Raw genomic sequence first — 15,846 nt, 5'->3', positions numbered from 1 at the left:
TTTTTTAGCAAAACAATTATTATACAAAAAAGTTCCCAGAAATTTCTTAAAACAAATGTTTTTCTTAGACATGTTTTTTCTTAGATTTTTTTTTATTTTTTTTTTAAACAATTTTTTTGGAATTTTTTTTTTTCTTAAAAAATTAATATTCGTGTCAAACTTTTTTTTTCAAACCATTAAATAATTAATACTGATTTAAAAAAATGATAATTTTTTTTATCGATTTTTTTGCAAAACAATTAATACAAAAAAATTACCGGAAGTTTCTTAAAACAAATAATTTTTTAGAAATTTTTTTTCCTTACAAATTTATTTGTTATATTTTTTTTTCTTAAAATTTTTTTTTCTTAAAATATTTTTTTTTTTTAGAATTTTTTTTCCTAATATTTACATATATCAAACTATTTTTTTAAAATCTTAAATACTTAATATTTATGTCAAACTATTTTTTTTTAAATCTTAAATACTTAATATTTACATATGTCAAACTATTTTTTTCGAAAAACTAGATTTTTTTATAAACAAAATTTAAGCAAAAACAAATCCCAGAAATTTCCTTTAACAAATATTTTTTTAGACATTTTTTCTTAGAAATTATTTTTATATACATATTTCGAAAATTTTAAATAATCGAAAAAATTGAATTTTTTAAATGTAAATGTGAGCAAAAAAATGTACAGACATTTCTTAGAAAACAAATTTTACTTAGAATTTTTTTCGTGATTATTTCTTTCAGATATTTTTTATTAAAGAATTTTTTTTAACATTTTATATAATTATTTTTTTCTTAAATTTATTTTTTAATTTATTTTTTAAATAATTTTTTTTAATTTATTTTTTAAATAATTTTTTTTATTTATTTTTTAAATAATTTTTTTTATTTTTTATTTTTTAAATAATTTTTTTCTAAGAAAACTTATTTTATTTAGAAAATATAATATATATTTTTGCTTTTGCATCAAAATTCAAAGTGGCAACACCACCAATATAGAGAAAAAGATATAATAATAAAAAAAAAAAAAAAAAATTGAGTGTATGAGACGACAAAAACATTTTCGAGCGCTCGTTGCGCAAATTTTTTGAGAGACAAATATTCGTTTATGTTTTTTTTTGTTATTTTTTTTTCTCATTTAAGAATTATGTTCTTTTAGACGCGAACGCCGCTAGTACTCATTCCCATGACTCAACTGTATTTTGTTTGTTTTTTTTTTCGTTGTAAAATGTTTACTTTTCGTGTGCCTATGCGCAGCCTTTTAATTATAAAATTTTGTCTTACATTTTGTGTCTTTCAAAATATTAAGAGATGTATTGAGAGCTGTAAAAATCCTGCATTACTGGAAGCGGTCCAAAATTTTTTTTGTAAATTTCAATTTCAAGTAAATGTACTTTTAGTGCACATATTTAGTAATTTTCATATTCAAATGCCTAATAAATAGTTTCATGAATAATACCGTTAAAATGTTTTCGAGAGTTTTCTTTGAAAATTTTAAATATTATTTCTCTAATATATTTAAAAAAAAATTGATATGACTAATTTCTGTAATTTTGTATATATTGTTTTCATAATTTTGTTCATTCAACAATTATTTGCTTCAAATTCTGAACTGGTTTACTAAAAACAAAATAATTTTCAGTTTTTTTTTATACTTTTTTTTAATAGAAATAGCAATAAAAATTAGTCTCCATTAAGAACAACTGGTTTTTTCTATATTAAGGCATTGTACAATATTCTAAAATTCTATCTTATCTTTTTTTAAATTAATTATATTTTTTTAATTAATTAATTTTTTTTAATTAATTAATTTTTTTTAATTAATTGTTTGTAAAAAATGCTGCAATTTTTATTTTTTTATTTCATATTTTTATTGCAACAATTTAGCACACCATTGATTTTAATTTTTTTTTGTCTATTTTCATTTCACGCATAAACGTCTGCCATCTAGCGCTATACATATATACATACATATATACACAACATTCGATCCAAGCATCGCCAATTTGTCAACATCAAATATTAAAGCAGTATTTTTTCTACTACATATATTCCCGCTTACATCCCCACCTCTTCCCTAATTTTTGTCGTGATAAATGTTTGGCATTTCAATTTAGGCGCCTCCACCCCACCCCCTGTCCGAATGGCGCTTCACTTCACTTTATCGTAAAATGTACGAGCGTGTTCGTGTATTCACGCGGAAGTTCATGGCTAAATTGTCTGGTTTTTCTCTTCGCTTTTGTGTTCGCACGCTATTTACTGTTATCGTTCAATTATTTATTATTAATAACTGTTGTTTTTGTTCGTGTGTAATAATTTGTTACAGCAACGAGGTGGTGTGCGGGTTGTTGGTACTGTTATAATATAGCTTGATTGAATGGTTTTAAAATGTCTATTTTAGTGATATGACATCAACTGGAACAAAGACTAGAGAGCGCTATAGTTTAATAAGGATTTGCTTTTTCTAAATGCCCTTTTTATACCCTGAACAGGGTATATTAAGTTTGTCACGATGTTTGTAACACCCAGAAGGAAGGGTCGGAGACCCTATAAAGTATATATATAAATGATCAGTATGTCGAGATGAGTCGATTTAGCCATGTCCGTCTGTCTGTCCGTCCGTCTGTCTGTATATATACGAACTGGTCCCTCAGTTTTTAAGATATCCTTTTGAAATTTTGCAAACGTCATTTTCTCTTCAAGAAGCTGCTCATTTGTCGGAACGGCCGATATCGGACCACTATAACATATAGCTGCCATATAAACTGAACGATCGGAATCAAGTTCTTATATGGAAAACTTTCACATTTGACAATGTATCTTCACCAAATTTGGTGAAGATTATTTTCTAGGGCAAAAATGTAATCTCCGAGAAAATTGTTCAGATCGGTTAACTATAGCATATAGCTACCATACAAACTGAGCGATCGGAGTCAAGGGCTTGTATGGAAAACTTTCACATTTGACGAGATATATTCACGAAATTTGGTATAGATTATTTTTTAAGCCAACAATGTAATCTCCGAAGAAATTGTTCAGATCGGATTGCTATAGCATATAGCTGCCATACAAACTGCACACATAGTTACTAACAGAAATGCACCTATGAAGGGTATTTAGCTTCGGTGCAACTGAAGTTAACGTTTTTTTGTTTTATATGTATCTGTTTTAACTTTATTTTTTTATAATAATTAATTTTATTTTTTAATTCATTTAATTATTTTTGTTTATTTTTTTATATTTTTCTCAATATTCTTTTTTATTTTTTAATAATTAAAAGTTTTTTTTTTTATTTTCCCCAACACTTTGTATATTTTTTTATTTATTTATTTTTTATTATTATTTTTAAGTTACTTTAAGCTTTTTTCTCGTTACTGTTTATTATTTAATTATTTTTGTTTATTTTTTTATATTTTTCTCAATATTCTTTTTTATTTTTTAATAATTAAAAGTTTTTTTTTTTATTTTCCCCAACACTTTGTATATTTTTTTATTTATTTATTTTTTATTACTATTTTTAAGTTACTTTAAGCTTTTTTCTCGTTACTGTTTGTTATTTAAAATAGGAAACATATTTATTTAATTTATGTTTTTCTCAATAGTCTTGTTTTGTTTGGAATTTTTTGTCAATTTTAAAATTTTTTTGTTTATTATTTTCTTCAATTATTATATCAAAATTTTTTATTATTTTTTCAACATTTTTATAATTTTTGGATTTTTTTTTAATTATGTTTTTTTTCTTAATTTTTTTTAAACTTTTTTTGGTTCCTTTTTTTAATTTAAAATTTTTAATGTACATACATACATATTTTTTTAATTTATTTTTATTGTATCTTTCCTCAATATTTTTGTTTTCGGAATTATTTGTAAATTTTAGATTTTTTTTATTTATTATTTTTTCAACATTTTATTTTATTTATTTTTTAAAATTTTTTAATTTACTTTTTTATTTTTTTTTTATTTTTTTATTTAATTTTTTTTTTATTTTTTTTTTATTTAATTTTTGTTTTATTTTTTTATTTAATTTTTTTTATTTTTTTTTTATTTATTAAAACCTTTTTTCTTTATTTTTTATTATTTAAAATTTTAGTAAATTTTTTGAAATTATTTTTTTCTAAATTTTTACTCAATATATTTTTTTAAATAATTTTTAATGTTTTTTTTTGATTTTTTTACCTTATTTTTAACATATTTTTGCGTTAGTATATACTACCGTTATTTATTTTTTATTTGATATTTTTAATAAATTTTTTGAGTTTTTTTTTTATGTTGTCTCTCAATAATATTTTAATTTATTTTTTTATTATTTTTCCTCAAAATTTTTTTATTTATTAATTTTTTTTTTCATTTTTTTATCAATTTTATTTTCAATTTTTTATATTAATATTATTTTTATTTTTTTTAAATCTTTTTCTCAAATTTTTTTTATTTATTTATTTTTTATTAATTTTTATTTTTTTATTTTTAATTTTAATTTTTTTCATAATTTTTTATTATTTCAAATTTTTAATATATTTTTATTTTGTTCTCAATATTGTTTTATTTTAATTTTGTAATATATGTACATATGTATATATAATTTAAATTTTTTTTTTTTTAATTTTTTTAAATTTTTTTTTTATTTTTTTTTAATACTTTTTTTTAATATTTTTTTATATTTCTTGTTTAAATTTTTATTTAATATTTGCAAAAAATATATTGTTTTACCACAGTATTTATTATTTGCAGTAAATTGTATTAACTTTCTCAACAAGTGATAAGCAAGCTGGGAATTATTAACGCTTATCGGATTACTGCATTATCGCCTTTATAAATGCATTAATTATGGGAAGAAATAAATTGCTGCGTTTGAACTCCACTCCCTATATCTCCTTATCATTCGTTAACGGGGTTAAATCGATAATAAGGGCCTGTGTGACTTGTTCGAAGTAAGCTTTGTTTTTCTATGAATGTACATATATAGACAATCGGAATTTGTAGACTCCTTTTTTCATGGCTTTATGTCTTTAGACCCAAAACTACAGTCTACTATTCAGTCTCGCTCTTTTCCTTAAACTCCATTTTTTGAGTTAGAGAAGTTATAGCTTTATTTTTCAACAAAATTTCACCAGCACGTTTGGAAATTTTGGGTCAGCGCTTCCGTTACACCACAATAAAAATCTTTTCACATTTCAATTTGTAAATTGAAAGCCTTAAACTCGTGTTTGTGACGTAAAATAAAGCTATTAAGCATATCATTCTAGCAATTCCCGTGATTCAACCACATTTGCATCAGCCTACAAACTTATCCCCCTACCTAAAACACTATTTACTTTTACACGCATATTTTTTCTTTAGAAAAATTCCTTCTTCTCAAATATTTCTTTGCTTTTTTTTCCACTTCACCTTCGAGTGCCAACACTGAAGTTAATCGCCTGCTGAACTATGCGACACCTTCGATAATTGTTTTATTGTACATTATGCATGTACAACATACATATGTCTGAATTTGTTGCTGTAAATCGCTTGCTTTTGTGTTTCCGCAAAAGTCTTGTGTTCTAGCTGATTTATAAATTACCTTTGTCATAAATATTTATCAAAACGAAATCGATGACATCATTTGCAAAAACTACAAATGCTTGTGTTTGCATGTACTATATATGTGTGTATGTATTGGTGTAAGTGGTAAGCACTTTGGCTTGCTGCATACCTGTATATTTAGTTACTCGTTTTTATGTAGTGTTTGTTTTGCTGCTCGAAAACTACACCTCCACTTGAGCGTCAATCTCAGTAACTTACTACTCACATATTTATTGCTGCACATGACTGATCGCTTCGCGCTGTCAAGCGTTGAGTAGCGCGCCATTAAATCATTGGCATACAATCGTACTTAAATACTCATATAAATAGACGGACATGTGCATACATATTGTATATTATGGTGGTTCAAAAAAATCGATTTGGTTTTTATCACTTTATGTATATTCTGAAACATTCGTGGGTAGACAACTCAAAAAATGATCTTCTCGTTGGAGCTCTTATCATAGAAAGATATTTTTATGGAAAACTTTTTTATTTAACGAGATATCTTGACGAAATTTGGCATATGTTATTGTCTCAGACAATGGTTCAATCTCACCAAAAATTTTTCAGATCGGATCACTATAGCATATAGCTGCCATACAAGCTGAACATTCTGAATCTAGTGCTTGTATGGCAAACGTTTTTATTTAACGAGATATCTTCATGAAATTCGGCATGTGTTATTGTCTTAGATAATTGTTCAATCTCCGCAGAAATTTTTCAGATCGGATCACTATAGCATATAGCTGCCATACAAACAGAACATTCGGAATTCAGTGCTTGTATGAAAAACTTTTTCGTTTAATGAGATATCTTAACGAAATTTGGCGTGTGTTATTGCCTAACCTAGTAGTGCAATATACGAAAAAAATGTTCAGATCGAATGACCATAGCATATAGCTTCCATATCAAATCGATCAAACCCAAGTTCTTGTATGGATTTTTTTTATTTTTTTTAAGGGTATTATAATTTCCAAGCAACTAAGTAAACGTGTTTGCTTGTTTTAGAATATAGAATATAAATTTTTTTTAATATAAAATAATTTTTTTTTTAAATATAAAAAAATTTTTTTTTTTAATATAAAATATTTTTTTTTTTAATATAAAATAATTTTTTTTTTAAGTATAAAATAATTTTATTTTTTTAATATAACATAAAAAAAACTAATATTTTACCCACCCTAATAATAATGTATATATGTTGCATTTAAACCGTTTTGCTATTTTGTCTTTTTATTACTTTCTGCATTTTTGCATGCTTTTTCTTTCACCACAATTTAGTTGAGTTTCTGTTTTTGCGCAGATTTTCGCATTCCGCGCACAGCCGAAACAAAGCTCAACCCACAGCTGTCATAATTTCCATGTACCGTTCAAAGTCAGCTGTCTGCTTGTTGCATTCTGCGCCACATTTGTTTTCGACTGCACAATTTCTTGCGCTTTTGTTAATTTCATTTGAAATCAATTAGTTCTATTTCCAACTCTTGCCGCTCGTGTGTGTTTGTGTGGCGCTCTTCGTGCAGAGATAACGCACTCGCATTTTTATTATTTTACTTCATATTATTGTTATTGTTGTGTCCACCTTATCGTTGCTCTCGAGTCGCGCAGGAATTGAACAACGAAAGTGCTGCTTTTTTCATTATTTTTCATTCTTTTTTTAATCAAAAGTGTTTATTAGTAATTTTTGTAAAATTTTCATAATATTGAGTCAGTCTAAACGAAACTACGAAACGATTAACGTATGTTTGTTCACAAGAACTTTATTTAATCAAATATTTTCGCAGCGCAGTTCGTGCTAGTGTGTCGTGTGTGTGTGATTTTTGGCAATTAAATTTGCGCAATTATTTATTTTTGTATCGAAATAATTGTAAATCGTTCGATCAGTGATCTCTCCTAGAAATATTGCCAATACGAAAGCTATTTGTGCTTGTGAGAAAGCGAAACGCGTTCGAATGCAACGAAGTGCAAAGTTCGCCCAGCAGTGTTTACTAGATCATTAGTGATATATTGGAAATAAATATAATTGCATGAAGTATATATGTGCCATATTTACATACTATATGTTTAAAATATATGAATTGCAATATTTTTGTGCAATGAATATTGAAAACTGTGTATTTTAAACCTATCGCAAAGTCACATCATTGCAGCTGTTGACCAAACGTCAATGAAATTTTTTTCCAAATGAATCTAGGGAGACTGTGAAATCACTAAATCGCCTTAATGAGTTTTTTATATATTGTATATACCTAAGTTATATGTAGTATATCCCAAAATCAAAATTCTCTTAGTCTTTGATATATCTCCATATATCTCTGATAACCTTACGTTCCTGGTAGTCTTATATCCTTGGTCTTCCTGGGAACAAAGACCTAATATTTGCTTTAAAAGTGCTCTCAAGGTCCCTTAATATTTCCTACTTAGTCTATATATAATTCTGTATGATGGCTGAGCAGCGTTTGCTGAGCTAATGAAGGACAAAAGATCCATGGCTAGAGCGGAAGAGTACAACTGAGTACCAAAAAATTGTGTTCCGATAGCCTAAATCTGTTAGAATCTGTCATTCCAAGAATAATTGTATCAAACAAAGGACATCTATTTGGTTTCAAGTTCACTTAAGTTATCTTGTTTTATTGGAATACCCAATATGGGTTGACCTATAATAATTATCTTCGATGACTGACCAGCATTTGCCGAGCTCACGGTGGTCCAAAGATTCTGCGCTAGATCGCAAGAAGACAACAAAATATCAAGAAATTATATTCCAATAGTCTGAATCTGTTAGAAGATCGCATTATCATTATCTTGTTCTACTGGAATAGCCAAACTGATTGACCTATACATAATTATGTTCGATGGTTAACAATCGCTCCGCAGAGCGCATGATTACAACAGACTACAGTCCGTTCTCAAGCTGATGAAATTGGTTTAAGCGTGCCCCCTCTAGCTAACTCATCGGATTTATAGTTTATCAACGATTCCGCTGTTGGCAATCATCAAGCAGGTCTGAGGACTAAGTACTCTGTTAGTGTTAATAAAAAGAGCAGACACTCTTTAATTTTCGGAGATAGCTAAACTTTTATTACAACAAAACATCTACACAGCCTTATAACAGCCGAGCCTCGGTAGTAACGTTCTTAGATTCATAAAGTCTAGAGATATCAGCTTTATTTTACTAAGAGTCTAGCCTCGGCATCCTTCGCGTTTCGAAGTTCTTAGATTCGTAGAAGCTAGGTTCCTGTTCATACAAAATAATCTAGACGATATTGAGTTTTATCAAGATTGCCTTTTTTTTTAAACTAAAAATAGTACAATTACAGTAAATGCTTAAGCTTTAAGCTTCAACTTCACCGTCTATATAACCTAATTAATGCAAAATCTCGAAAAGACTGCGATCTTTTAATCGAAAAATAGCCAAAAACACTGCGATCTATTGGCCGAAAATTACACAAAAAGACTGCGATCTGTTGTGTTCTCTTAAAATTTTGAAATATTAAAGTTTTTCGAATTATTGGTTCTAAGATATTAGCTTATAAAGGTCTCGCTTGAAAATACTAAGGACTTAAGCATTGCGCGGGAAGTTTAAGTGACTCTCAAAAGCTCTTTATTCGAGCTAACCTTGACCTTCCATATTAATAATTATCGGCCGTGTATTTTTGCAGAGCGCGAGGTAAAATATTGCTCATTTTTTGATCTTCACGCTCTTTCACTGCAGCGATTCGTGCGTCTCTTGCGCTCTTACTCACTTAGACCACTAAGAACATTCGTTTACTTACAGTTATGACACATGCTGTTTTGGCGTTGCCAATTTTCCTGTCAAGTTTTCCTTGCCTCCCCCCTTCTTGAGATATTTTTATATTTTTAATGTTTCTGTTTTGATTTTTTTTTTGTTTTTTTTTTTTTTTGTTTTTTTTTCTGTTTTTCTTTTTTCAAAAATGACATTTGCAATTTAGTGGCATTTTCGCCCAGAAAAGCACAATCGCATTAGCCTGCCAAATGTGTAATTCAGTGTAGCCGAAATTGCCAAGAACAACGCGCACACACGGGAACGCGCCGACAAAGCGAACTCACGCGACGCGACGCGAACGCGCCACTTGATTGAACGCGAAAATTTGCCTATAGAAGTGCACGAATTGTGTTTTTTTTTAATTCATAAATGCTTGTGTTTAGGAAATGCATACGGCAGCGCGCAATTGCAACGAACTTAAAATTGAAACGAAAATCAAAAACCAAAACGAAACGATTTCCCAGCAATATACGAACATCGCAAAATTCACCAAGAACGACACAACAACAATGAAGTGAAATAAGTGAGCTTAAAGTTGATAAAATTACTTGTAGTGTAACGCCGCCAATGGCATGCGCGCAACAACAAAAGCAACAGTGAAGCGTCACATAAAGTCAAAACATTTAACGAAGCGTTAAACTTCGTCACTTATACATATTTACATATACGCGAAATCACAAAAGTTATAAGAATAAAAAAATAATAAAAAAAGAACAGCGGTTAGTTGCTGCAGTTACTGTGAAAAAGCATAACTCACGCTGGAGAAGTTGCGCGATAAAATGTGGTTCCGCCTCTCGGGTGGCGGGACTAGTAGTGCTGGCAGCGGTGCAGATTCCACCGATGATGCATCACCCACACAAACTGGCAATCACACGCTAACGGTGCCCAGTTCGACGGGCGGCAGTGAGCCATCACGTTTTGAGAAGTTTCGACGTGCCAGCTTTCGACGCAAATCCACCGGTCATATGCCGACACGCAAGCGTTCCAAATCACCGCATTTCATATTGCAAGCGGACAAATCCACATCATTGGAGGAAGCGGACGAGGATGCGGAGAAGGAGCGACTTGCAGCGTCAGCGGCGCAAGAACGTCTAATGGACAATGCAACGACCAAAGCGCTGAAATCCAGCGGCGCTGGCTCAACACAGTCACTGCACCGCAGTGAAGTGGATATTTTATTGAATGGACCTGAAGGCGAAATCAGTGCACTGCATGTACTTAGCGATCCCAAACCGGAGCATAAAAAAGCGACGCTCAAGTCCATTAAAACGGATCCACCGAAGCGCAAGTTCTACAAACACTTCACTTCCTCGACGGCGCGTCGCCAGGGCTCACTGGAGAGCGCCGAAGTGCCACCAACTGCAAGCGCACTTGCCAGCTTGGCTGAGTTTACACCCAAAAGCGCATTGAAACAACGTGGCGCCGCGGCGCCAACAGCAGCTTGCGGCAAGTATAGCGATGATGAGGACTACGACGATGATTTGGATACCGACTCTACCGACACAGATGACGAAAGTAGTGATGCTGATGCTGACAATTTAACGCCCAAACGTGGCAATGGTAAAGAGAAGAAGATACTACTTACCGATCCGAAGTACAAGCATAATCGCATTGAGAAGAGTTCGTCCAAAACGAAAATGAGTGAATTGGAGAAACGTGAGAGTTTGAAGCGTTCACGTAGCGCGCGCAAACTGGCAGCAGCCGAACGTGTGGCAGCTGCAGCAGCGGCGAAGTCGGGCGCTACAGCAGTGGCAAGTGCTGAGGAGGCGGTTAGTAGCAGTCCGCTAAAGAATAAGGATAAACGCGCCGAGAAGGAGGCGTCCAAGAAACATTCACGTGGCCATAATAATCTTAATTTGCATGCGCTCGTCAAATTCGTGATGAGCAATAAGAAATTTTTAAATAGTGAGGAGTTTACGCTCACGCGCCGCAAGTCGATCTCAGAGACCGCCTCAACGGTTATCACGGTGGCGGCCACATGCAAACCCGTGCCGATAGCGTTGAAGTACGCGCCCGAAAGTGTGGTCGCCGATGCACCGAAGGAGCACGACACCAAAGCGGAACGCAATGTGGTGCTGGTGAAGAAACAAAACCTCAAGAACTCATTTTGTGAACACTTGAATAACAACAATAACAATAATAATAATAATGAGTGCCAGAGCCATGACGAATGCATGCAGCTCAGTGATAAGGAGAAAAAGAAGAAGTTGAAGAAGCAGAAAAAGAAATCTGTCGAGCTAGAGGAGAGCGCCAATCGTGAAATTTACAAATACATTGCAGAGGAGGATACACAGAAAGCGTTGGACGCCAAAGTGAAGCGCAACAGTTCGAACAGTTCGAAGAGCAGCAAAAGTAGCGGTAACTTCGAAGATGAAGCCTTCTACTCGTGTGACGAGTTGGAGCGTGAAGAGCGTGCGCGCAATAGCCGCGGTAGTGGTGGTGTTGGCGGTGCCAATAGTCGCGGTGGCAGCGTAAGTGGCGTGGAAGCATCGCCCAATTCCAATACGTCCGGCTCGCTTTCATCGAATACATCGAACACCTTGTCGCCCACCATTTTTGTAACGACTGACGAGACGGGGACGCAAACAACAGCAACCAATACAATTGTCAAGCGTAAAACATCTTCCCCATCTCTCACATCGAGAGTTGCGGCCAAGATTAACGAGAAGACGAATAATTATCGTAATCGGAGAGCGGTCGCAGCTGCTGCGGCTGCGGCGGCCAATAAAGTGGCCAAGAAGCAACGCAAAGGGCAGGTGTCGTTGACGACAGCCGGCGGAGGTGTTGGTGTAGCAGCAGGCGCTGGCGCTGGAAAACGTGCCGAATACTACAAGCAATTAAGTGTTGGTGAGCAAAAAAGTTCAAAAGTGTTTAAGAAACCCGAGCAAAAGAGTATACTAGTTTTTGGGTAAACTTTGGTATAACCTTTATGGTAGTCTTTTCATTCGAGAAGTCTTTAAATCCAATGTGTTCTTTACAACTGGAAAAAATTATTAGTTTCGAAGTAAGAACCTAGTAGAGACCCGAACCCATTAGTTATACATTTAAAGTCTAAGTCTATAGCAGTTTTTAATGGCACTCAGTTGCGTGGCCTATATGAGAATGTCCGAAACTAACCTTGGAGCTGAAGACTTCATTTTTTTATGCTCAGCGTATTCCCTTCTTTATTAGTTTTGGATGTAAGACCTTTTCGGTCAGACTCAATTCAAGAAGACTTCTCGTCCAACGAATTCTTCAGAACCTGGAAAAAATATTATTAAGTTTCGAAGTAAGAACCCAGCAAGGACTCCAACCCATTAGTTGCATATTTAAAATATAAGTTTTTATGGGACCGAGCTCACATGAGAATGTCCAAAACTCTCATTGGAGCTGAAGACTTCATTTTCTTATTATCCTCGTAGAAAAGAGTGGGTTATCGTCAAGCTAAGTGTGTCTAACATTGCAAGCTTAAGTATATATTTAGTATTTTAAATCCAAAATCAATTTTGTGGAATGTCTTCTTGATTACCCATCTTACATTTACAATCCTTCTTCCAATCTCATAGCAAACCATATCTCTTTAAGTCATCACTAATTTGTATTTGCATTCCTTTACATTTACAGAACGCTTGCACACATCATCCATAGTACGTCAACCCTCCGATCGCAGACCGGATGCGGGCAACCAAGCGCTGCGCTCCAACGGCACAGCCGCCACGTCCGCCGACAGCACAGACGACGTACAGCTACGTCTGCCGTCGAGCGGCGCATACCCAGCTGGCGGGCCGGGCGAAACTGGCGCTGGTATTGTCGGCAAAGGCGCAACGGGACGCGGCGCACGCGAATCGAATGTGCCGTCGTCAGGCGATGCCACCGGCGACTTGGGAGGTACAGCTGCTGCCGAGACGAGTGCGCAGGACGCAGCAGAAGGGAAAGATGCACGACGAGAACGGTGAGTTCTTTTGCCTACAGTTGATACGCTTTTATTGCTTTTGTAATAATAATTTTGTTTTATGTTCTATTCTCCCCCCCACATTATTATGGCTGTCGGCTTGCGAAAATTTACATCCATGGAAATCGTAATCAACACACATTGCATTTATTTGGATTATAATATATATGTGTGCTTTTGTGTGTGTAGTTTACATCAACATCATCAAAATAAAAGCGCTCCCGTCTCAGTAAATCGCTCCGAATCGTATAAGGAGCGTTTATCGCAAAAACGCAATCGCAATAGTCGACGCAAAACATCAGATCCTAGTCTGACGTCAAGGCCAAAGTGAGTACTTGCACATATTTACATACATATATTGACTTACATACATATAAAAAAACATCGTTGATCAGAAATTTTTTGTCTTTGTGTTTACAAATGTATACACAAGCGCGTGTATACGGTAAATACCCGGGTTATGCTTAAATGGTACCCAAATCGGTTTTGAGGAGAATTAGTGATATTTATTTGAAGTTTTTATGTCGTCTAATTTGCAAAAAGTATAATTCCTTAATATTTAGCACTCAGCGAACTTACGTCCATTTAGGAAACGAGTTAGCAATCATTTAAGCTCTCTTCAAAATGAGAGAATCGCCCAAGATTTCATCAGTGAGTGAAATTTTTCTAAACAGATGTAGTATTATATTTTTGAACTCTACAAGAATTTCGCCAGTTGCCTTTATGCAAAATTGATTTGGATGTACAGTATATCTGAAGTCTAACTTTAAAAGAGAATAATGCCTCCTTATCTATCCTCAACGATCTTAAATATATCTAGATACTACAATAGAATTCGAAGCTCCTCAGCGAGTGAATTTTTTATCATTATCCCGAAAGTTTTGCAAAAATTTAGTTACACCATCGTCTGTGATAGGTTATGGCAAGATCCAAGGATAACCAGAATCAATCAACCTAATCGGGTTTTTAAGAAAAATAGATCGAGCTTGGTTCAAAATACCTTTTCTCGTTGATAGAAATGAAAACTATCAATATGTTTCTTCTCCGGTCTCAATATATCGCAAAAGCATGTTCGAACTTCTAACTCTATGTCGAAAAATATTACAAATCACATAATGATTACACTAGCCGACAATTTTGACATTTTTTTTCTGCTCTGAAACCAAACTTGTTTTTTTATGTTGCTTTGATAAGGTACATATGTATATAATTTGAATATAAAAAAAAATTGCAAGGTCCAGGTTAAGAGAAAAATAAAAGTAAAGTTTTTGCAAAAAATAAATTGAATATTACAAATTTTTATCCCTCAATTTATATTTTCTTGTACTTTTTTGAACTTCTGCTGTATTGGTAGTCAGGATTATCACGTAAGCATATCCAGCAATAGTCTGCCAGCATGCTAGGAGTCCATTTGCCTTGATACCTTTTCTCCATACTCAATATGTCTTGGTGAAATCTCTCCCCATGTTCATCACTGATTGCACCTAAATTGGGAGGAAAGAAATCCAAGTAGGAAATGTATTTTCAGGGACATGTTACACCCTAAAGCCTGAAAATCCGTCAATAGGCTTGATATGAGTTCTTCATAATCGGGTGATTTGGTGTTACCCAAAAAATTTTTTACAACCTCAACAAATGAAAGCCATGCTTTTTTTTTTCAAGCGTATTTAGTTTAGAGACAAAGTTTTGATCCTTCATAACTCGTCGTATGTCTGGCCCCACAAAAATCCCTTCTTTTAATTTCGCATCACTAAGTCTCGGAAATATACTTTTAAGGTATTGAAAACCTTCTCCCGTTTTATCCATTGCTTTTACAAAATTTTTCATTAAGCCTAATTTTATATGAAGGGGTGGCAATACAATATTCTCGGGTTCAACAAGACGAAGATTGGACACACTTTTCTGATTAGATACATAGTCTGTTCTTTTTGGCCACTCTTTTTGGATATAGTGTTTGCTTCGAGCTCTGCTATCCCATTCGCACATAAAACAGCAAAATTTTGTGTAACCAGCTTGCATACCTAGTAACATCCCAACTATTTTTAAATCAGAACAAATTTTCCAAGAATGTTTAGCATACTGTATTTTTTGTAGTAGATTTTTGATATTTTCATAGGTTTCTTTGATATGTACTCCATGCACCTGAATCTATCGCAACCTTTTCCGAACTCGTATAAGAAGTATAACTTCAATAATATTATCGTAATTGGACCTAAGGATTTTTTTTTATTATTTTTCTAATGATATACATACTAACAGGAACCAAAATATATAATTTTTATTTCAGAGCAAAATCTGTTATTAATGCTAGGTACAGAAGAGAGAGAGAATTAGATTAGGTAAGATGGTTGATTCCTCGGCTCGAGTGATTACACTTAGACTCTTAACTGCATTACTTTATGAAGCCATACGAAAAACTCCTGTAGATGGACATCAGCTATCGACAAAAACGCTCTGAACCTATCACAAAACCGCTTAAGTGTTATACATATTTCTAAATCCGCTATTTCACCTGGGAGTCAATAATGAGATCCAAAGTGTTTTTGCCTTGATCATCTGGCAAAAGTGGTACAGTCA

At 32.8% G+C, this 15,846-nt stretch overlaps 1 protein-coding gene across 4 annotated transcripts in view; it reads left to right on the top strand.

Moving 5' to 3' along the window:
• Positions 1-15,846, top strand: part of LOC105226277 (uncharacterized) — a 314,083-nt gene that overhangs the window by 190,438 nt on the left and 107,799 nt on the right. For all 4 annotated transcript variants that reach the window (XM_049452483.1, XM_049452485.1, XM_049452482.1 and 1 more), the window contains 2 exons: positions 12,942-13,269; positions 13,459-13,596. In XM_049452483.1, coding sequence (XP_049308440.1) covers positions 12,942-13,269; positions 13,459-13,596 — 466 coding nt within the window. The remainder of the gene's footprint in view (positions 1-12,941; positions 13,270-13,458; positions 13,597-15,846) is intronic.

Source organism: Bactrocera dorsalis, chromosome 3 (assembly GCF_023373825.1).
Source record: "Bactrocera dorsalis isolate Fly_Bdor chromosome 3, ASM2337382v1, whole genome shotgun sequence".
NCBI lineage: Eukaryota > Metazoa > Arthropoda > Insecta > Diptera > Tephritidae > Bactrocera > Bactrocera dorsalis.
The sequence above is the reverse complement of the archived record's forward strand: the minus strand, read 5'-3'. Positions and strand labels throughout refer to the sequence as shown.